The following is a 20,299-nucleotide window of genomic DNA, read 5'->3' as shown; positions in this document are numbered from 1 at the left end:
AACGAAAAAAGCAAAAACTAACAAAAAAAATACCACAATTTAAAATTCAACAACATATGTGCTTCATTTCCTGTAATGTGTTTTTGCTTTGTGTTTGTGATTCATTTTATTTTGGTTGAATAAGGCTCTTTCAACATTTTGGGTTGCCCAACTCTGAGAGCCTAGTACAATGTCAGCTTGTGTATGTGAAGAAAAAATACGGACAGAATTGAATTTGTATTTATTGTGTTAATTACTTATATTTTTTGTTCGTTTTCATATGCTCTATAGAAAACGCTCGTCCCTTTCAAAGCCGGGGACGATCACGTGTCCGATGTATTACGTCACGCGTGGGCGGGGCCTACCAAAGACGTCACCTACGGAAGCTCACCGAGCGAGTGCTGCGGAAAAAAAATGGCCTTCGTGGGAAAAGTTGCTTTCTTGTGGAGGAACGCTGTCAGGGGCTCGCGTTTTTGGGGGGGGCTAACATGGCGACGAGCTGTCGTCTGCGGCACAATTGTGTCGACTGGAGTCATAGGACATGTTTACAACGTGAACAAAAGTCTTCCTCTCTTCGTCGTTCACGCCGAGGAGCAAAAGGTGGGTCAGCACCTAAACCAGTCGGAACTTTATTCAAGACGTAAAAACGTCGTTCACGTTCAAACTTTGATGTCAATTTTGAATTACATGTTTAACCTACTGTCGGAAACGAATGTGACATTTATGTGCGTAACTTTGTTTACACCGAAGTGGCAAAAGCGTCAAGTGTCCATTTTAAGGGGCGTAACCTTTTTACGCACCCTTAAAACACTCGCCCGTTGACTTTAGTTATGCGCGTAAAATGAATAACGGTCGAAATGCCGTTGTTTAGAGTATTGAATCCGCATTCAACATATTATTGTAAATCTTTTTAATTGTATCTTTCAAGCTCAAGTCAATAAAAATCAACATACAACATGTGAAAGTGAATGCATTTTAAGTTGAGAATTTCACAGGAAAATCATCTTCACATGTTCAAGCAGTAACAACTAGAAACGGTTATCTTGGCCTGCCATAATCACATATCCGCAACGCTCAAATGTTTTACGCTTAAAATAATACTTGAACATCTTGTCCCGGTTTTAGGAGGCCGCAACTCCTCAAATGTCTGCCAGAAGGATGCGTTTCAACCAGTTTGCCTCCATTGTCTATAAAGAAGAGCCTTACATGACACCAAGAGACTTCCTCTTCTCTGTGATGTTGGAGAATGTTGATCGTAAGATACATGCCACTTTGATGGCAGAATGCAACATTTATTTGTAAAAGATGTCCGTTTTTCATGAGATGAAATTACATTTGTTTTCATGCAAATATCTCCTTTTTTAACGTGTATTCTCTGATCCCTATTGTAGGAAAACTGCAGAAGAGAGACCTAACAGCAAAAGTAAGCGTAGATGCTCAGTAAATTTTGGTCAGTATAATTGTCTGTCCTCTTTTTTTTTTTTTTTTTTGTAGGAAGTAGAAGCGATGATGGCCGCTGCTTCCAAAGCTCGACCTGGCAACACTTTATTCAGACTTTGGGGGGACAACGGTAAGTCAGCTCACAAGTTATACTCAAATCTTATGTTAGAAAACTTGTTTGTTTTAAAATTGTCATTGAAATGCAGTCTTACTATGCACGGTTGTTTTTTTTCTTGGGAAAAATAACAAACCCTTGCTATACATGGTCTTTCTTTTCCTCGAAAAAAAAAGGCCTTAATATACATACTATAGTTTTTTTTGTGGGGGGAGGGGGGGGGGGGGGGGGAAGACTGGTCATTTTCTATACGTGGTTGTTTTTAATGGGGGGCGAAGTCCTACTTTTCCTTTGTTTTTGATTTTTTTTTGCGGAAAATAAACCCTCACTATAAATGACTGTTATTTTGTGGGAAAAGGCTCATAATGTATGATCTTTTTTTTTTTTTAAATTTCAGAAAAATCTTACTTTACATGATTATTTTTTTTGTGGAAAAAAAAACCCGGCCTTACTCTACTGTATATATATATGGTCTTTTAAGATTTATTATACAAGGTTGTTTTTTTTTTCCCCCAAAAAATAAAATAAATAATAATAATGAAAAAGAAAGCCTTACTATACTTAGTTGATTGTTGTTGTACTACAATCATTGTACTACATTGTTGTACTACAAACATTACTAAACATGTTTTTTACTTTTAGGAAGAAAATAAATGCATGAAACCAAAATGTGTAATATTTATATACATTATATTTGTAATATCTAATATCAAAAATACTAATAATGCAAAATCATTTCAGTGTATTTTTTATGTAAATAATTTCTAATGTGATGCAGGTTTGATATCCTACACAGAATATTTGTTTTTGCTGACAATCCTGACAAGTAAGTGAATTACCAGTGCTTATCGTCGCATTTCATGTCATTATTTTGCCATCGATTCTTTTTATCGAGCGACTTTGATTTGAGCGAGTTTGCCGTTGCAGAGCCACGAACGGGATTCCACATCGCCTTCAAAATGCTCGACGTGGATGGCAACGAGCACGTGGACAAGAAGGAGTTCATGAAGGTCCAATTTTCACCACATTGCTTATTTTGCTACGTTAATAGGAATTGTTTTTTCTGCTTTTTGGAATGCTGCTTGATGCCGCCGCACTTGCAAGGTGAGAGAGAGGCCACCACCACTGTCCGTGTCCTCAAAGACACGTTGGACGCCTTCTGGGATTAGCATGTTGCATGTTTTGCATGTTTTTTTTTTATATCTTTATTAACAACAAAAAAACAGACACTCTGTTTGTGACAATTGTCTCTTTTATTTCCATCTGTTTCTCAGCTAAAGAAAATCATCGGAAAAAGTAAAAAGAGAATAACCAAGGACATCGTGGAGGTGAGGAAACTCTGATTGTGTCTGCAATTATTTTTTTTAAACCTGTTTTGACTCTCGCAGAAAGCGATTGAAGACGGCGACCAAGTCAACACCACGCTGCAGGCCTACTTCTTCGGAAAAAGCGGACAAAACAAGTTGCAATATCAACAATTTCGCAAGTAATGCGATACATACTCATTGTTTTTTTAATTGTTGATTCATCTCAATTATTTTTCAAATAATTGCTTCACCAGATAATGAATTTTCATTTGATATTTAATCTGTTGGAATTAATTAACCATTGTTATCATTAAATGTTAACAAATAAATAATTCACCTTTTCTTTTCGTCGTTTTGGACGATTTGGTTCGTATGTCGCCAACTGTAAACTGTGTGTGTGTTTTAGTTTTATGGAGGACCTCCAGGCTGAGGTCCAGGAGATGGAGTTCCTGCAGTTCTCCAAAGGAATGGACACTATGCGACGGGAGGACTTTGCAGAGTGGCTGCTCCATTACACCAATGAGGAAGACAATGAGCTTTATTGGGAAAATATGAGGAAGAGGATCCCTGCTGGCCAGGTACATTCAAAAAAAGCGCTACATGAAAACAAACAAACAAACAAAAAAAAACTTACTATACGTGATCATCGTTTTTTTCCCAAACATGAAGCCTCAATGTACGTGGTCGTTTTTGGAAAAAAAAAACAAAAACAAAAAACCCTTACCATACATTGTTGTATTTTACAAAAAAAACAAAAAACAAAAAAAAAAACATTGGTTGTTTTTTGTGAAAAAAAAAAAGGATTGTATACATGGTTGTTTTTTGTGAAAATAAAAGCCTTACAATACATGGTTCTTTTTTGCACAAAAAAAGCCTTACTATACATGGTTGTTTTTTTGTGTGAAAAAAGCCTTACTATACATGGTTGTTTTTTGTGAAAATAAAATCCTTACAATACATGGTTCTTTTTTGCACAAAAAGCCTTAATATACGTGGTTGTTTTTTGTGAAAATAAAAGCCAAATACATGGTTATTTTTGGCGCAAAAAAGCCTTAGTATAAATGGTTATTTTTGCAGAAAAAAAAGCCCTACTATAGATGGTTCTTTTTTTAACCAAAAAAAAGCACTACTATACATGGTTGTTTTTTTTGTGTGAAAAAAGCCTTACTATACATGGTTGTTGTTTGTGAAAATAAAAGCCTTACAATACATGGTTCTTTTTTGCACAAAAAAAGCCTTAGTATACATGGTTGTTTTTTGTGAAAATAAAAGCCTTACTATACATGGTTCTTTTTTGCACAAAAAAGCCTTACTATACATGGTTGTTTTTTGTGAAAATAAAAGCCAAATACATGGTTATTTTTGGCGCAAAAAAGCCTTAGTATAAATGGTTATTTTTGCAGAAAAAAAAGCCCTACTATAGATGGTTCTTTTTTTAACCAAAAAAAAGCACTACTATACATGGTTGTTTTTTTTGTGTGAAAAAAGCCTTACTATACATGGTTGTTTTTTGTGAAAATAAAAGCCTTACAATACATGGTTCTTTTTTGCACAAAAAAAGCCTTAGTATACATGGTTGTTTTTTGTGAAAATAAAAGCCTTACAATACATGGTTCTTTTTTGCACAAAAAAAGCCTTAGTATACATGGTTGTTTTTTGTGAAAATAAAAGCCTTACTATACATGGTTCTTTTTTGCACAAAAAAGCCTTACTATACATGGTTGTTTTTTGTGAAAATAAAAGCCTTACTATACATGGTTATTTTTGGCGCAAAAAAGCCTAGTATAAATGGTTATTTTTGCAGAAAAAATGTCTTACTATACATGTTTTTTAACACAATGCGTTGTGTTTTGCATACAAAAAAATCTTTTACCATACATGCTTGCATTTTGTAAGAAAAAAAAGCCTTACCATACATGGTTGTTTTTTTGTGTGAAAAAAGCCTTACTATACATGGTTGTTTTTTGTGAAAATAAAAGCCTTACTATACATGGTTATTTTTGGCACAAAAAAGCCTTAGTATAAATGGTTATTTTTGCAGAAAAAATGTCTTACTATACATGTTTTTTAACACAATGCGTTGTGTTTTGCATACAAAAAAATCTTTTACCATACATGCTTGCATTTTGTAAGAAAAAAAAGCCTTACCATTCATGGCCGTATGGTAATTTAAAAAAAACGACTATACTCGGTAGTTTTTTTGTGTAAACAGCCTTTATGGTAATAATATGCCGGAAAAAAACACCTCACTATAGATATTTTTTCATGTATAAAAGCCATACTATACTTGGTTGTGTTTTGTGAAAAAAAAGCCCTACTATAGATGGTTCTTTTTTTCATCAAAAAAAAGCTTTACTGTAAAATGCGCTCCCACCTCTTCGCAGAGCATCACGTTCGACGAGTTCAAAGCCTTCTGCTCGTTCACAAACAATCTGGAGGATTTTGCTTTTTCCATGAAGATGATCAGTGAAGCCAACCGGCCTGTGGGAATGGGTGAGACCTCTTCCGCGTCCAGTACATGAGAGTGAAGCCTCACGAAGCACTTTTTGTTTTTGCTCCACTATATGGCACTCTTGCTTCAAAGTTGCGGCGGAAATTGAATTCACTTCCTTAATATTTAAACCAAGAGCAACAAGTAGAGCAAAAAACAAAATCAAGCGTTTCGTGAGGCTTCACACCACACAGCGTCTTTGAGGTCTTTTTTTTTTTTTCCTCCCCTCATTGGACGGAACTAGCCCAATTCAAGCGAGCGGTGAGGATAGCGACGGGCCACGACCTGTCCGACAACGTCTTGGACACGGTCTTTAAGCTCTTCGACATGGACGGCGACCACTGCCTGAGCCACAAGGAGTTCATTGGGGTGATGAAGGACAGAGTATTGCGGGGGCTTAAGGTGAGAACATCATCATCACTGTGTTGCTTGCACACCAAACGTATTCAACAGTTCGTATGAATATAAAAGTAGTGATGAGGAAAATGAAGCTTTTTTTTACTCCTCTTGATGGCATTGTGAAAGAAATTTTAGAAACGTGGCCGTTCCAAACATATACATTGGGCATGGCTGTTGGATTTTTTATTTTTTTTTGGCTAGTCACATTTTCCAAGAATTCTGGCTATATTTTATGTGATAAACATATGCAGGTGCCTCCACAGAATGGCTTCTCCGGCTACTGGAAATGTGTCAAGCAGGAGACCCTGAAAGGAGCGCAGGAAGCGCTGGGAGACGGCAGATGTCCCATCTGAGTGTCGGCTCAAACAAGGACATGTCCAAGATCCGCCGTACCGGAGAAAACATATTGTAAAATACAAAAGAGTCGAAGTTTGTCTTCGTATCAGCCAATAAATGACTAATAAAATTTCATAGACTAAAATCTTCTTCTTTTAAGCCAACAGCGCCATCTAGAGTAGGAAAACAACTTCAACTTCCAACCCACAGTGAAAATCCCAGCTGTAACGGTTGAGCGATGCTTTGCTCCTTCAGGGCCTGGATGGCTTGATCATATTTAATAGAACAAATTATGCCATCAAGAAAACCCTGCAGGCTTACATTCTGCCGATTCAAAGTTTGAACTTGAACCAACTTCTAACTACATAGCAAACACATGCAAAACAGTCCAATGAACACCACTATACTTCACACAAATGGACATACACTTGTGGGTTTTATTTGGTATTTATTGAATAAAGTTTGTAAAAAAAAAAAAAAAAATGTATTTGCGCATCTGCTGTAGTTCTTGACAGAAAAAAAAACAGTAAAAGACAGGCAGGCAGCAATTCAACTACTGTACTTTGCAATTTACTGTAGTAATGATCCATCGAGATCACACGTACGTTTTTAACAAGTGACGATTGTGGTACTAATTTCACCTTATACATTTTTTCAGAAAGTAAATAAAGCTTACTTCTGTGAGAGAAATTAGCGAGTGGTGACATGGTTATGGCTACATACACCACTTAAAAAAAAAAAAAAAAGGACACGAGTATTATGCCATCTTTGGTCTTCTTACTATAAACAACAAAAATGACATTTGAACTGTATCAAAAATAGAAATTACAGCCGTATTGAAAGGGAATTGACAAATCTGACAGACCTACACGAAGACAAAATGAGATTACATGAATCGAATCCTTGGCTTTAAAAGGGAAAAGCGTTCTTTTGAGAACCTTTTTGACATTCTTTTCTTGTGGAGCATATACCGGTCAAGCCATTGATAGCCATCTGATCTGGGGGGGAAATAAGGGTGTGCTTTCAATTGCAGACTTTGAAAATGACCTGATGAAAAGCGCAAGCGAGTCCGGCGTCCTCCAAGCCGACGGCGGCGTCCTCTCGGGTGTTCCCGGGAGCCGCCGAGAGGCGCGGGATCAACTGCGGACTCGGCTCCACGTGCTAGGGAAGTGCTTTGGAATCCTCGTCGGCGTCCGCTGGGAAAGCAAAGCGGGAGGGGGAAGAACGCTGACAAACTCGCACGTCACCTCAAACAGGAAATCCCGTATCGTTTGCCTTTTCCGCTTCGATATCGCTCGTCTTCGGTTAATCGCGTGGACGTATAGCGCCGGTGGACGACATTAGCGGCTGGCCTTTTCGCTTCGTCCTGTGATCACACTGCCTTTTTTTTCTTTTTCGAATCGCCTTCTTTATTATTGCGTGGCGTATATTGAACAGAACAAAATGGTTTTGTTTTTTTGCGCATCCCCGACAGGCAAACGTAGATAAATACATGCACGCGCATTATGAATTTCAAGTACGGTTTGTCGCAGGGATTGGAGACGTTCGGTCTTACCGTACGTGAGAGGGCGGCGACGTCAAGGGTCATTCTCCTTCTTTACCGTCACGTCTCCGTCGCCGGCCAGAATGGTGGAGATCTCGCCCTGCATGAAGGCCCAGGGCACGGTGGAGCCGGCCAGGGGGCAGCGCTCCCCGCTGGGGCAGTACACCTCCCCTCCTTGGCCCTGACTGCGGATGAAGCCTCTGGTGCAGGGAAAGCAGAACTTGTGATGCGGGACGGAGGGACACTGAACAAAGTGGGTGTCCTCCAGGCGCTCTCGGCAGAGGGTGCAGCACAGCAGGGCGCCCTGCCCTCCGCCGGACTCCCCGCCGCCGCTCAGGCCCGCGGACGCCTGAGAGACGGAGGTGGAGGCGGCGGAGGTGGAGGGGCTGCCGGCGGCGGCTCGTCCGCCGGCGGAGGAGTGGGCCGAGGACATGCCGGGGCTGTCTCTGGCCACCGGGCCGGCGCTCAGGCTGTCGGCCACCCCCATGAGCGCAGACATGGGCGAGGGCTGGCTGTGTAAACGGGGGGGGCCGTCCGGAGGGGCGGCCATCCCCGGAAGCGGCTCCATGCCCGGGTAGGCGCCCCTGGACCACACCTCTCTGGACGAGTGGTCGGGTCTCCCTTCGCTCTCGCCGTTCTCCGAGCCCGGGGAGGCCTTGCGGCGGCGAGCGGCGCTCTTGGTCGGGACCGAGCGCGAGGCGCCCGCCGCCGCGGGCAAGCCGGCATCGGGCTGCGGAAGAACCTCGGGGATGGGCGGCTCCTTGAACATGCGCACGCCGTCGTTCAAGAGCTCCGACAGCCCCCGCCAGTCGCCGCTCCCTTGACGCTTCTCGTATTCCACGTAGCGCAGACCCGAGTTCACCGCTTTCCCGGCATCCTTGGCCGAGTCGCGGAACATCTGCCTGACCAAGTCCGGGACCGCGGAGAAGATCACCCCGGAGCCGACGGGGTACTCCACAAACACCTTGAGCTCCAACTCCGGATTGGCGCTGGCGTCGAAGGCCAGAACCCGCCCCGTCAGATTGTGGTCTTTCCTGAAGCGCACGGTAAAGGGGACACAGGTGCTTAGAGCCAGGAGGACGTCCCGGACGACTTTGGGTCTGTTGGGCCAGCCTTCCACCTTGCTGCGCGCCACCTCGTTGAGTTCGGCCATCACTTCGCTGTTCCTCCACGCCGCCGGGTCGATGCCGACCAGAGCGGACGTGCTGGCCCCCACGCCGAGCGCCACGGCCGCCTGCCTCCTGGCAGCATCGCTCACGATGGGGTTGGCCGAGACCGCAATGGGGGCGGCCCCGGGTCTGGAGCCCGAAATCGGCGCGAGGAGCCCGTGAGGGGACGCCACTAAGCCCTGCGCGATCAACGCATGCGATATGGTTCCGTGAAGAGTCGGAACGGCGCCGGCCATCGCCCTGCGAGTGTTCGGACTCTGTCGGCTATTTTCGGATAACGCCACATCCTCGGCTCTGTGCAGACCGTTGGGGAGGCGAGACGCCACTCCGTACTCACCCCTCCCCCTGTCCAGACGTTCTCCATGCGGCCGCCCGGCTTCCATGGACCCGGTCGAGCCGGGTTTGCCCTGCTGCGAGCCGGGAGACCTGCCCTCTAAAACTCCGTGCGTGCTCTTCAGCTGCCTGGCGGCTTCGATGAGGAGTTCGATTCGGTCCGCGCCGTCGTAGTTGACGCATCCCCGGCAAACGGCTTCGCTAAACTCCCACAACATGGCCCAGGGCATCTTGGGTAAATCGCAGAGGTAGCACCATTGCCGTCGCGAGGAGGGCTGCGATGTGGACGACATGTTGTTTACCAGGCCCTCGACCAAACTTTCTTTGCTAGGCCAAAACCTTGCGATCAATGTTACCGACGGTACTTCCCCCTTGGGCCGCAGTTCACCACATGGCGCGCGATTTTAAATATTCATCGAATGAAGAGGGGTAGAATGGGCGCCTTTTTTCGATGACATTTGGTAGTTTGTAACGTCTCCTTTCTTGGGTTTGTTCGCGTCGATCGGAGCTGAGGGAAGTAAAATCTTAAGGGACACCGGAAACAGCTACGTACTTCGCGGCCCGAGGCATCATGGGAGATGAAGGCTTTTGCGCTCAAACAATGGCCTCGCGCGTTTGGTGATAGAAACGAGACGTACTTTTCACATCGAGGCCGTCTGATGTGTAACTTTTACATTTGAATACATCGTAGGTTCGCGTTTATCCGAGCCGAGGGACCAAAAGGCTTACAGGAAACCGGAAATAACTACGTACTTTACGGCTGAAGGAATCATGGGCGTTGTTGATTTTCGCGCTCCAACAATGGCGCTCACGCGTTTAATAACATAGAGACGTGATTTTTACACGGATGCCATCACAGACGTAATACGTGTAAATTTTAATATATTTTAAATTCGCGTCGATCCAAGCAGGGGGAAGTAAAATCTTATAGGACACCGGAAACAGCTACGTACTCCACGAACAGCGGCATCATGGGAGTTGTAGGCCTTTTGCGCTCGAACCAACAATGGTCGTTGCGCGTTTATCAATATATTCAGATGTAGCTTTATATTTTAATGTGTTGCAATCAAATAGCCGCATTCCGAAGTCAATGGCAGTCACTACTGTCATAGTTTCTCGGGAGGGAATTAATGCAGTTGAATTACCAAGGCAAAGTTTCCAGTCAAATCCTCTTTACACAAGTTTTGCGATTCGTGTTTTACAATTGTCAAGCTCTTATTTTTATATCCTATATTCAAAAATTGAAATACGACAGTAGGAACGTATTTGTTATGTTTTTATTTCATTTTGCGTTTTTGTGTATTACTGTATTGTAAAGTAACTGTTCAGACAGGTACCATTTGTTCACAATTCAATTTCTACCGGTTCCAGGTGTTTTATTTGTTCTTAAAATGTTAACAATTCCTATTAACTAAATATTGAGTGATCATTTGTACAGTAGGTACCCTACCAAACCACAGCTTGAATGTCTTTTTTTTTTGGAATGAGAAAACATTTTCAGTACGCAGCTTGCCAATAAATACAGAATGTTCACCTTTCAACGTGAGATTCCTTGTCATTTTGAAAAAAAAAAAAAAAAAAAGGCTGGGTTAAACAGAAAAGTACAGATGATTAATCCCAAATAATGTTAAACGCTATAATGGATAGACTAGCTTTTGTTTGCTCCTAATGACTATCAACAGGTGTCAATTATATGCATACTTTTCATATGTATTTTAGGATACAAGATTATGGGATGGATTCACGGGTAACAACACCAGTGTTACCTGTATACCACTGATGGAAATGGTTTGAGTAAATTGGGGTAAAAACTTGAAATGACGTGTAAATATGGTTTGGCCTGTGTTTGAAGGGCAGTAATACTGAAATGCTGTTCTTACTAAAGCATGATATAGTAAAGCGCAACAATCCTATTTGTGACAATATTGAGTGAACATTTTAACAGCATATAAGAACAGAACTATGTTAGCGTTTACGCAAAGTAACCAAATGTGACAGTGAAGAGGTTGTATTTAGCTGCCGGTATGGTGGGTGGTTGAGAAACACAACTTTAGAGTGTAAGGGTAAGGTCCACCTGGGAAAGCAAAAGAAAAATGATTGAGAACGTCAAGTAGCATTTTGGAATTGCGCTCCGTGCGAATACTGACTGGGGTTTTTCATCTGGTGGTGGTTCATCATCGCCAGGGCTTCCATGGCATCATTAATGGATTCCCATTCAAGCAAGCCCGATGAACTCCGCTCGCCTGTGGTGCCAAACAAGACAAACCATTCAATGGCATTTTTGTATTATTCTTAAACGAGCCTCGCAGAACTGTTTGTGGATGTGATTTTCTTTTTTTTTTTTTTTTAAACATTAGTAAGCAGTGAAAGACTCATGAAAAAAAAAAAAACGGAGCAAAAAATGAGCAATACATAAAACAAATCAACTGTAATTGCTTTGGATTCATATTGGGGATTGTTTAGATACAAAATTTTAGGTGTATACGAGTTAATAATGACATCATGGCTTTCAAGATTGTACAGTATAGTCACAGCATTGTTCATTAGCGCTACCTACTGTATATAAAGAGTTCATTGAGTCATCCACTACCAATGACGGCTATAGACGTCAAAGAACGGGTTTTACTTGGCTGGCAAACTGCCATTGACAGCTAGTTAAGTAAAAAAAAAAAAAAATAAATCAATAATACCTGAATTGGAAATGAATGAGTTAATTTAGAGATCGACTGTTGATTTGTGTGATAAAAAAAAAAAAAACTATGTATATACCAAATATCAAAAATATAATAATATTGACATATTGTCGTTCGGCCCACTCATTTACACAACCGTATTCTGGAGTGTGAAAACAAAACATTATGGACACAAACGTAGGTGAAAAACATCTTACACAAATGTTCATTACGTACTTTTCCCGCTGAAAAGTTTCACGCTTGCGGGACTCTTAATTCCTAATTCATCGCAGACCTAGAAGGGGAAAACATGGATGTGGTAAGGATCTTACTGCTACAGAAGATAAACGTTACACGAGTTTTTGTGAAGAGCCCAAGATAAACCTTGGCATTTGATCAGAGGCTCATAGACTTTTGACGTGCAGTGTAAAAGCTTTGCGGCTTTTCCAACCTGGTTGAAGATCTCTTCAGAGATGTCAGGCTGCGCGTTGAAAAAATGGAGGATGTTGGTGGGGTGCTGGATTCGGTTCTTGGCCGCCTGCTCCGGTGAGGTGAAGCGGTTGTTGCGAGAGCCATGAAAGTCTTTGAAGCTGCTGCTGTTGTCTTCTAATTGGTAGCTCTGGCCCGGCACAATTGCTTGCTGCTTGGACACACTAGCAGGGCAAAAAAAACAAAAAAACAAACCATCCGCATATTGAGCATCGGCAGGACTAGGAACTGAATTTAAAGTTGTTGGGGTTTTTTAAGCTCAATGACGAATTTTGTTAGAAATGATAAACGGCCATTTGTTTCAATTACATGCAGATTTTCAATTATTTTTTCATTCATTATCTACTGCTTTATCCAGTGAGGTTATCTAAAAAAGGCATACAAATTCTACTGTTTTTTTTTTCTCTATTTTAGACGTTTTAATGTCCTAATGAATTAATCATTACAAGCAATAATTGCTAGTAAACACATTTTATGAAATAAATTATTAAGAATAAAAGGATAATGTTTTGGATTTAAGTGCAATAAGATTGCTGTAAATGGTTAGCGTACATAAAGGACAAGGCTAAATCTGCAAATATCGGCCATTTGGCCAACTATTCACCAGCTTTCAAGATTTTCAAGACAAGAGCTCTTACCAGACATTGAGTTTTTGTCCAAATAGAAAGTTGTTGTTAAGATGGGAGATGGCCCTGTCCACAGAATAGCAGTCACCCATCTCCACCATTGCGGCTCCAGGTTTGCTCTTCATGAATTTGACCTGCAGGTGTAAGGAGACACAATTGACAACTTTGAAAACAAATTCCTTTTTTAAAAAAAGAGCATTGTTATTAGACTCACCCTCTCCACATTCCCATAGAGGCAGAAGATGTTAAAGACCTTGTCAGCATTGATCTTGGAGGGCTCCAGACCATAAACCATAAGTACGGGCGAGTCGGCGTGAGGACCGTACTCAGGAGGCGGCGGTCCGTATCCGGCGCCATAGCGTTGATTACCGCGACCGCGTGCGCCCACGCCTGGGCCCAAGCGGTGGGCAGGAGGCCCGTAGCTATCATCGTTGTAGCCATGATAGGCCCCTTGAGGGCCACCTTTATAGAAAAGGGACCCGTATGAGCAGTAGAGCACATTTGAGCATCGCATTGAAATGGATTTCTGGATTTCTACCATAATCAGGTGGGTGGTCCCCAAGAAGAGCAGGCTGCCTCTGGCGTTTGTTCGGATTTGCATTAGGGTCTGCGTAAAGCACAGTCAAAAAATGCCTATTATCCCTACTGTTATGTTGTGGGCCAAGCTGACCCATTTGAAAGTTCATTTTGAATGTAGTTTTTCAACACACGACTTCTGCCTGGCTTATATATGATAAAAATATCCACTTAAAATAGCGTTGGGATGCATTACTGAAATTTTGTAAACTTTTTTGATCAGGAAAAACCAGGGTCAAAATGACCAAAGAGTATTATTTATTATTTTTGAGCGGGGTAAAAAGGAATCACGAGAAATGTTAGCAGAATTAGAAAAAAATCATTTCAAATTACCCTGGGTTAAATTGACCCATGATACAAAGTATTAAATATTGTCTTTGTTACTTTATGAGTGGGTTAACAATGGAGAAAAGAAACTGACATTTTTGGATAAATAGTCACACCACCGGGTCATTTTGACCCAGAGATGTTATTGCTGTTCTTGAGGAATGAAGATAAATCACTGGTGAAAACAAAATATTGGATTTGGATTGTATACATTTCTGACAAGCTTGGGTGACTAAATTTGCCTCGGGTCAAAATGACCCAGGGACATTTTTGCTGTTCCTGGCAGTCAAACATAGCAGGAGGGTTAAAACACATCTTGTTGGAAAATGACAATGGTGGTGGCTTTGTGTTATGGCCCAAGGTGATTGACATGCAACAGAAAGAGCTCGCATCTTAACTCCAGTCAAGCTCGTTATTTTTTCGGCCAATTAAAGACATAATGGAGATTTGTTCATTACTGCTACCCTAGAAGGACCGCAAACACACCTTGTGAATTGTTCCAATTGCCTTCACCATCAGCATCTGTGCAGGTACACATAAATGTCAAACAAAAAATAAGTTAAAAAAAAAAACAACAACTTGCATTTGACAACATTGCCTGAGCATTTCTCTACATTTACTCAATATTTACGTTGTGCAACCAAATCAAATTAGCGAGTTTGCGTGACAAAACATAATCACAAACCAGTTACAATATGCTGCAGTTGAATGAAAACACTTAACGAAAACTGTTGTTTTCCCATTTGCGATTCCAACTTGTTCTGTAATATCAAAATCATCTCTTCATCTCTTTTAATAAATCAACTCACTATAACATTCATTGACATTATCTTCATTAAAAACAACATTAGACATTTATTCAAATATAGCTGCAAAATGAAGTATCCACATGTTTCAATTAAGCCAGTTTGTTAAAAGTCATCTCATTAAGTCATTCACTGCTATTCACGGCTCGACGTCAAAATTTAATTCCTTACTGGGTGAGATTGCAGTTGGGCCCGACCGATATGAACTTTTTTGGGTCAACTTTTTTTGTCACTATTTGGCATAAAAATATACAGATATTTGATTAATGGGCCGGTTAAGCTTAAAAATTGTAATAATTAAAATAGCATATATTTTGTGTAATGACAAAAACTGTGTAAAAACTTTTTTTTTTAAAGTAATATTACAAATTTTATTTGGACAGTTAAGACTGGAAGTCACAGAAAAGACGTGTTGAAAAAAAAAATCAACAAAAATATATTAGTGTATTATTTTTTTCACCCCATTTTTAACAGGAATCATTTATGGTCCTTCAGGGATTAAACGTTCAACAAAGTTTAACGCGCCTCAAGGGTTGAATATACGAGGTTATAGTATGAATTTATGTGTAATACATAATCCTAGGCACAAGTGTAACATCTCTAAATGTTTAGAGTAAATAAAGACAAAAAGTTAAAATCAATCGTCAAATTTGGGCCGATTATTTTCAGCTGACGTTCGCTCGGTTTAATTGTCTCACCGATCCAATCCGTCCGGCCCTAGTTGGCAGTGAAGAAGTTAATGGATGCCTTCTATGCTACAAGTATCGATCAACTATTATTTTGGTGCAACATTTTCAGCAAACAGCGAGTTTGATTGTGGCCTAGGGTCTTTTTTTTTTTACCCTTAAATCTGGCTTGTCATTGAGGAATACTTACAGCACCATACAAGAAGTATTGGACACAGTGGGCTGGAAGGGGGGGGTGGTCTTCAGAAAGGATGCTACCCTCCGAGCTCAACTCATTCTCCGTTTCTTTTTTCTTCATGTCTTCTTTCTTTGCATCCCCACCACCAAAGATAAGTATATCCACATGTCCATGCTTGGTTTTTGCTTTCTGCCATTTCTTTTTTTTTTTTTTAAGTTGCTATGACAAGCATTTCCAGCTTACCGTGCTGACCACAAAGCAGGATTAGTGCATCATTTGAGAGTGGGCTGTCTGTCCACAGACACACTGAGCCAAACCTGCATCACACGGGAGGTGTTAAAGGCATCACTGTGGGCCAGTGCAGAAAAAAAAAGAAACAGAACAGCACAGATAGATAGAAGGGAAACGGGTGGGAAGGTCAAAGGAAAAAAAAAAACAAAAACAATACCAGTCCAAAAATGCAGCGCTTTGGAAGAGGATTTGTAATCTGTTTGCGTCTGTACGCCTGATGAATGTTTCATGCTTGTGTCTTCGTGGGCCCCCCTGTGGATGCTTCTTCTCATGTAAAGATGGGCACCGAAATGTTGCTTGCTGTGATTTGCTTTAATGGCGCTTGGTCACTTGTAGAAAAAGAGAAGAGGCATCTAGTGCATGATGATGTGCTGTGATGGCGGTTCCGTGTGTTGTTGTCGCATCTGTTCCTCTGTCAGCAGAGTGTTTGAAAACTCCTCTGTGGATCCCCTCAAGCAGTGTTAGGGTTAGAAGGAATAGCCCAAGGGGCCCCCGGGAGCCCAGACCATGAAGGATCTGAAGATGTGCTGTGCTGGTTAACAGGTGGTGGTGGTGCCGGATGCTTATCAACAAGATGGGACTGTGTTGCATATAGGTGTTTGCGTGCCCTCGAAACTTAAGGCCGATTGTCCATCACGCCCAAAATGAAATGGCTCCCCTTGTAGTGGCGATAGAGGTGTCGATGAACTGAGGAAGTACTGCGTTGAGGTTGTGTTCCGGTGTTTGTTGTCCCACTGTGTCCAATGTATCCCAAAGAGTAGAGATTTACATGACTTGTGCCTTTGGGTGCCGGAGAACTTGTTGTGTCTGCTTGGGAAATGAGCTAAGCCTGTATATGGGTTTGCACAGGCAGGACACGAGGAGCACCTCGGGTTTCAAAGGCAGCAGAAAGGCGTCGGAACACTTCTCCCGACCGTACACCACGCAAAGTGCCTGTCACGTTTCTTTGATGGATTTTCCCAAATTGGCTTGACTGTAACCGGTTTTGCAGGTGAACCCACGTAAAAAATAAAATTGACAACATTGAATGCCTACCGCTACGTATATATTTATATCGTTTTAAATAAAGGCTTCTTAGATTTACCACACACAAGACTTTCTGCGTTGACTGACTTAAGCGTTGAATAATTCAAAAGTACTCCAGCCTATCAAGGCCATACTGTAAATCAATACAATTAAGGTAGCTGAAAGCGCCATTCAAATCAAGCGCTTGCTCTATCAATCATCCTTTATTATAGTAATATTACAGTATCGATTGGAATATTTACGATGGCTTTAAAACCGGCTTCTGCAAGACAACATGACAATCAACCCCACGCCATACATGAACAACATTGAAATGAATTTCATTCTCGTGTGGTCATTTGAACATAATACCTTCACGTTTGTAAAAACAGCTATCGTTTAACCCCGTTGCGTGACAGTACTACAAGTGGACATAAAGCAGAAAAATAACGTCTCTAATCATGTTTTGTAGTACGGAATAAATGTGAAATTAAAAGATCAAGCATGAGTCCTTAATGGACAGAAATGTCTGAATTTATTTGTTGGGACCCTCAAATGTCGAGTTTCATTTAAGAATGATTAAAATCTCCAATATGTTCGATAGAAAAGCACAAGTGAGAACACTTGTGGATATTTAGCGGACTGGGAAATGCAGGGATGTTTGGCTGTGCGGCTGTGTCATGCTCTTGAGGGACTGGGAAGCTAAGTGGTTAATGAATGGGGAGAAATTGAGAGTGCTACTGTGACTAGAGTGCACTGGTCTATATTCATGCATAAAAATGGACAAACTGATTGGCTGCCAAGGAGGTTACCCCTCATGCCCTTACTGTGTGCCTGCAGTGTAGCAAGAAAATGGATAAAACTGTGAGTGGGTGAAGGAAATTCACAGTGACCCAAGGCGAGATTTCCATGGGAGAAACCTCTAACATTTATTACACGTGGCGTGAAAGGTAAAGAGGAAATAGAAAGTGGAAGGAAAGATTACAAACTTACCTTGGCCACTCAGGTTTGGGTTCGTATAATCCCACGTGTCCTGGTCATTCTTGAAGACATTTAAACGTGCTGGCTGTGGTTTTTGTGAGAAAAGAAAGCACCGTGCTGAACATTTGTACTTGTACGAACGTGGCGTTAGCTGTGTTGCATATACCTTTGCGTATTCGATCTTCAGTGTGCAACAACCAGAATAGATGTCTGCCCCGTTGAGCGATGCTTTGGCCCTCTGAGCACTTTGGACTGAGTCAAACGTGGAAACTGTTAGTTAAGGTGACATGAGCGCATGAAGAATAGGTTAACACAAATGACAGAATATATTTTCCACAAAAACAGCATAAACTCAAAGGATATTCAACCATGGCCTGAACGCCATTCTTTCTGAAGATGACGATCCTCTGGACAGGACCACAGTTGTTACATATGGTGTACAACACATCCTGTTGAAGTCAATTGAAACCATGTGTATTAAAAATAATATAAACAGTAGCAAACACATATAACTCTTCTAAATAAACTCCGCTGGCCCAGAGTGTGAATGATATACTTTTTTTCAATAATGCTAACATGAATTTTTAAAGGCTCTAGATTCATATACAATATGACAAAACTAGTTATATCAATTGTTTCCAAAAACAAATGATATGAAAAGAAAGTCTTTATGAAGGCCACCAGAATATGCCAATAAAGGAACTATCAGAACCTTCTCATGTATTATCTTCATAAACAAGCACTCACATAAGATTAGATTCATGTTTGCTTACCGTGGTGATAGGGTAGATGGGGTTTATGATAGTGAGAAGCAACACATTGTTCACACTCCGCGTGTCGTCAGAGTCTCCTGGCCGGGAGATCTTTTGGCTCGTGGAATAGTTGATGAAAGCGGGGTGGCCTGCGATGTAAACCTGGTTCTCGGCTGCATATGTAACAGCAGTGCAGGATCCATTCATGTCCTCAAACTCCACCAAGGCCTGGCGCTTCTTGGGCATCATTACCACAGAACTACAAAGGAGGTGCACGATCCATATTGTAAAAAACACAACAATGTTAAAAAACATAACAAATAAGGTCGACCGACGTTTCCAAATTGTACTATGCCTAACCGAGAATAAAGCGATAATAAAACATGAATGAAACAAAACTTAAGACAACCGAGTCTGAGATTTAAAACTTACATTATTCAAAATAGTAATGTGACAACAGGCCATCATCTTCATGGAACTTTGCCCACCCAAAAAACATGCATTGAGTACATCAATAACCTCTAAATCCTCAATAACAGATACATTTACAAGAAAACTATTGCTGACAAAAGCACACAATATAGTCTGGCTTCACTGTTCTTCAAATGAATATTGTTTAATTTGCGTTATTTTTTTTTTGTATTACACTTTGTGACAACGTTTCACACCTAGGAATTGTGTCCCTTATGATCTTATTTATCGAATGTAGCTACAATAAAATAAGTGTTTATCATGAAGATTACCACCGCCTACAGGAAAGGGCGTGAAACAGCATCACTAATGGTCATTTTGCCATCAAATGTGCTGCACAATAGAATTGGAATAGCCAAGCAAAAATAATGATCAATTCTGTCGTTTTCCCCAAAATTATATTTTTTTTGAAAAGGGTTCTGTTCAGACGATGGAGAGACTCGTGTCAAGCGTATCTTAAGTTATGTAGACAACGCACACTACGGAAATACGTTAAAAAAATATTTTACGATTTATTTTCTAGTAGATGAATACCTGATGGTGCCGAACTCTTGCAGGGCTTCCACCAAGTCAGTCTCCACGACACCATCAATCAAACCCCTGATGTGCACCACCGGGGAGGGTAAAGGTTTATGGGGATCGTCATAGCTTTCCTAAAAGAAAAAAAAAATAATCACAGTGACGCATAAACGAGTTGCATGGCGTCCAGCTCCTCCTAAACTCACATTAAAACTAGGCCCAAATTGTTGTGTGTGTGTGTGTGTGTGTGTGTGTGTGTGTGTGTGTGTGTGTGTGTGTGTGTGTGACGGGGGGGCTTGAATGGAAATTTCACCCAAGCAAATCATTAAACATGTGCGATTTTTAAAGTGCTACGCTGATGAAAACAAAGCATTTATTTTGTATTTTCGTGTTTTAATTTTGACGACAGGTCTACAAAACGATCTAGTTTGTTCAGGAGACAAAAGCTAGTTAGAAAATACCTACTAGCGAATGGTCAGCACAATTGTGTTTGCTTAGAATGGCTAGCTTCTTGGGTACTGATGCGAAAGAATGTTTTCGAAACAACACGCAGGCATTTATAGCCACGTTTTGATCCTGAAATAACTGCATTAACGGTTAAATAGTGCGACAAGAATGTTAGGCAAACCGTTGTCATCCCTCCGTCTTCGGTTTTCTGTCGTTTTGTTGCTCTGCCTCCTTCTCCGTAGAAGCGGCCTGCAGCGGCGGCCATGTTGTCCTGCCCCTAGTGCCAGAATCATGTTGCGTTCACGATCAATGGGGCAACGTAACTTCTTGTTTCAAAGAAGAAAAGATTTCGTAAATGGGG

General features: G+C 41.3%; 3 protein-coding genes across 4 annotated transcripts; 1 reads left to right on the top strand and 2 right to left on the bottom strand.

Annotated features, from left to right (window-relative positions):
* The first annotated feature begins 338 nt into the window (after positions 1-338).
* On the top strand, positions 339-6,200 carry micu2 (mitochondrial calcium uptake 2). 2 transcript variants are annotated; one of them, XM_088440964.1, is made up of 12 exons: positions 339-579; positions 1,105-1,234; positions 1,371-1,402; positions 1,474-1,549; positions 2,313-2,360; positions 2,462-2,544; positions 2,809-2,862; positions 2,923-3,020; positions 3,248-3,419; positions 5,226-5,334; positions 5,577-5,734; positions 5,995-6,200. In XM_088440964.1, the coding sequence occupies exons 1-12, from the start codon at positions 394-396 to the stop codon at positions 6,082-6,084; spliced, it is 1,236 nt and encodes a 411-aa protein (XP_088297090.1). In that variant the 5' UTR covers positions 339-393; the 3' UTR covers positions 6,085-6,200. The 2 variants fall into 2 exon arrangements, with proteins under 2 accessions (XP_088297090.1, XP_088297089.1); XM_088440963.1 differs by having other exon boundaries at positions 5,983-6,200.
* Positions 6,201-6,495: 295 nt separating this feature from the next.
* Positions 6,496-9,717, bottom strand: LOC148408320 (interferon regulatory factor 2-binding protein 1-like). The gene is made up of 2 exons (XM_088440867.1): positions 7,623-9,717; positions 6,496-7,263 (listed from the first exon to the last, which is right to left on the bottom strand). The coding sequence occupies exon 1, from the start codon at positions 9,403-9,405 to the stop codon at positions 7,645-7,647; it is 1,761 nt and encodes a 586-aa protein (XP_088296993.1). The 5' UTR covers positions 9,406-9,717; the 3' UTR covers positions 6,496-7,263; positions 7,623-7,644.
* Positions 9,718-10,375: 658 nt separating this feature from the next.
* hnrnpl (heterogeneous nuclear ribonucleoprotein L) lies at positions 10,376-20,235 on the bottom strand. The gene is made up of 14 exons (XM_088440868.1): positions 20,120-20,235; positions 19,507-19,625; positions 18,523-18,760; positions 18,113-18,198; positions 17,916-18,012; positions 17,762-17,834; positions 14,289-14,324; positions 13,438-13,506; positions 13,114-13,361; positions 12,912-13,033; positions 12,236-12,437; positions 12,022-12,079; positions 11,260-11,355; positions 10,376-11,186 (listed from the first exon to the last, which is right to left on the bottom strand). The coding sequence occupies exons 1-14, from the start codon at positions 20,201-20,203 to the stop codon at positions 11,125-11,127; spliced, it is 1,590 nt and encodes a 529-aa protein (XP_088296994.1). The 5' UTR covers positions 20,204-20,235; the 3' UTR covers positions 10,376-11,124.
* Between the last annotated feature and the right edge of the window lie 64 nt (positions 20,236-20,299).

This window comes from Hippichthys cyanospilos, chromosome 18 (assembly GCF_059441005.1).
Source record: "Hippichthys cyanospilos isolate Australia breed blue-spotted pipefish chromosome 18, RoL_Hcya_1.0, whole genome shotgun sequence".
Taxonomy (NCBI): Eukaryota; Metazoa; Chordata; class Actinopteri; order Syngnathiformes; family Syngnathidae; genus Hippichthys; species Hippichthys cyanospilos.
This window is presented reverse-complemented; position numbering and strand designations above follow the sequence as displayed.

Coding starts and splice junctions, on each gene's coding strand:
- hnrnpl (XM_088440868.1), bottom strand. CDS start 20,203: ATGGCCGCCGCTGCAGGCCGCTTCTACGGAGAAGGAGGCAGAGCAACA. Junction 18,199..18,522: donor CCATCTACCCTATCACCACG/GTAAGCAAACAT, acceptor TGACTTCAACAG/GATGTGTTGTACACCATATG. Junction 14,325..17,761: donor CCCAAACCTGAGTGGCCAAG/GTAAGTTTGTAA, acceptor GTACCTGCACAG/ATGCTGATGGTGAAGGCAAT.
- micu2 (XM_088440963.1), top strand. CDS start 394: ATGGCCTTCGTGGGAAAAGTTGCTTTCTTGTGGAGGAACGCTGTCAGG. Junction 5,335..5,576: donor CAACCGGCCTGTGGGAATGG/GTGAGACCTCTT, acceptor GGACGGAACTAG/CCCAATTCAAGCGAGCGGTG. Junction 5,735..5,982: donor GAGTATTGCGGGGGCTTAAG/GTGAGAACATCA, acceptor AAACATATGCAG/GTGCCTCCACAGAATGGCTT.
- LOC148408320 (XM_088440867.1), bottom strand. CDS start 9,405: ATGTCGTCCACATCGCAGCCCTCCTCGCGACGGCAATGGTGCTACCTC.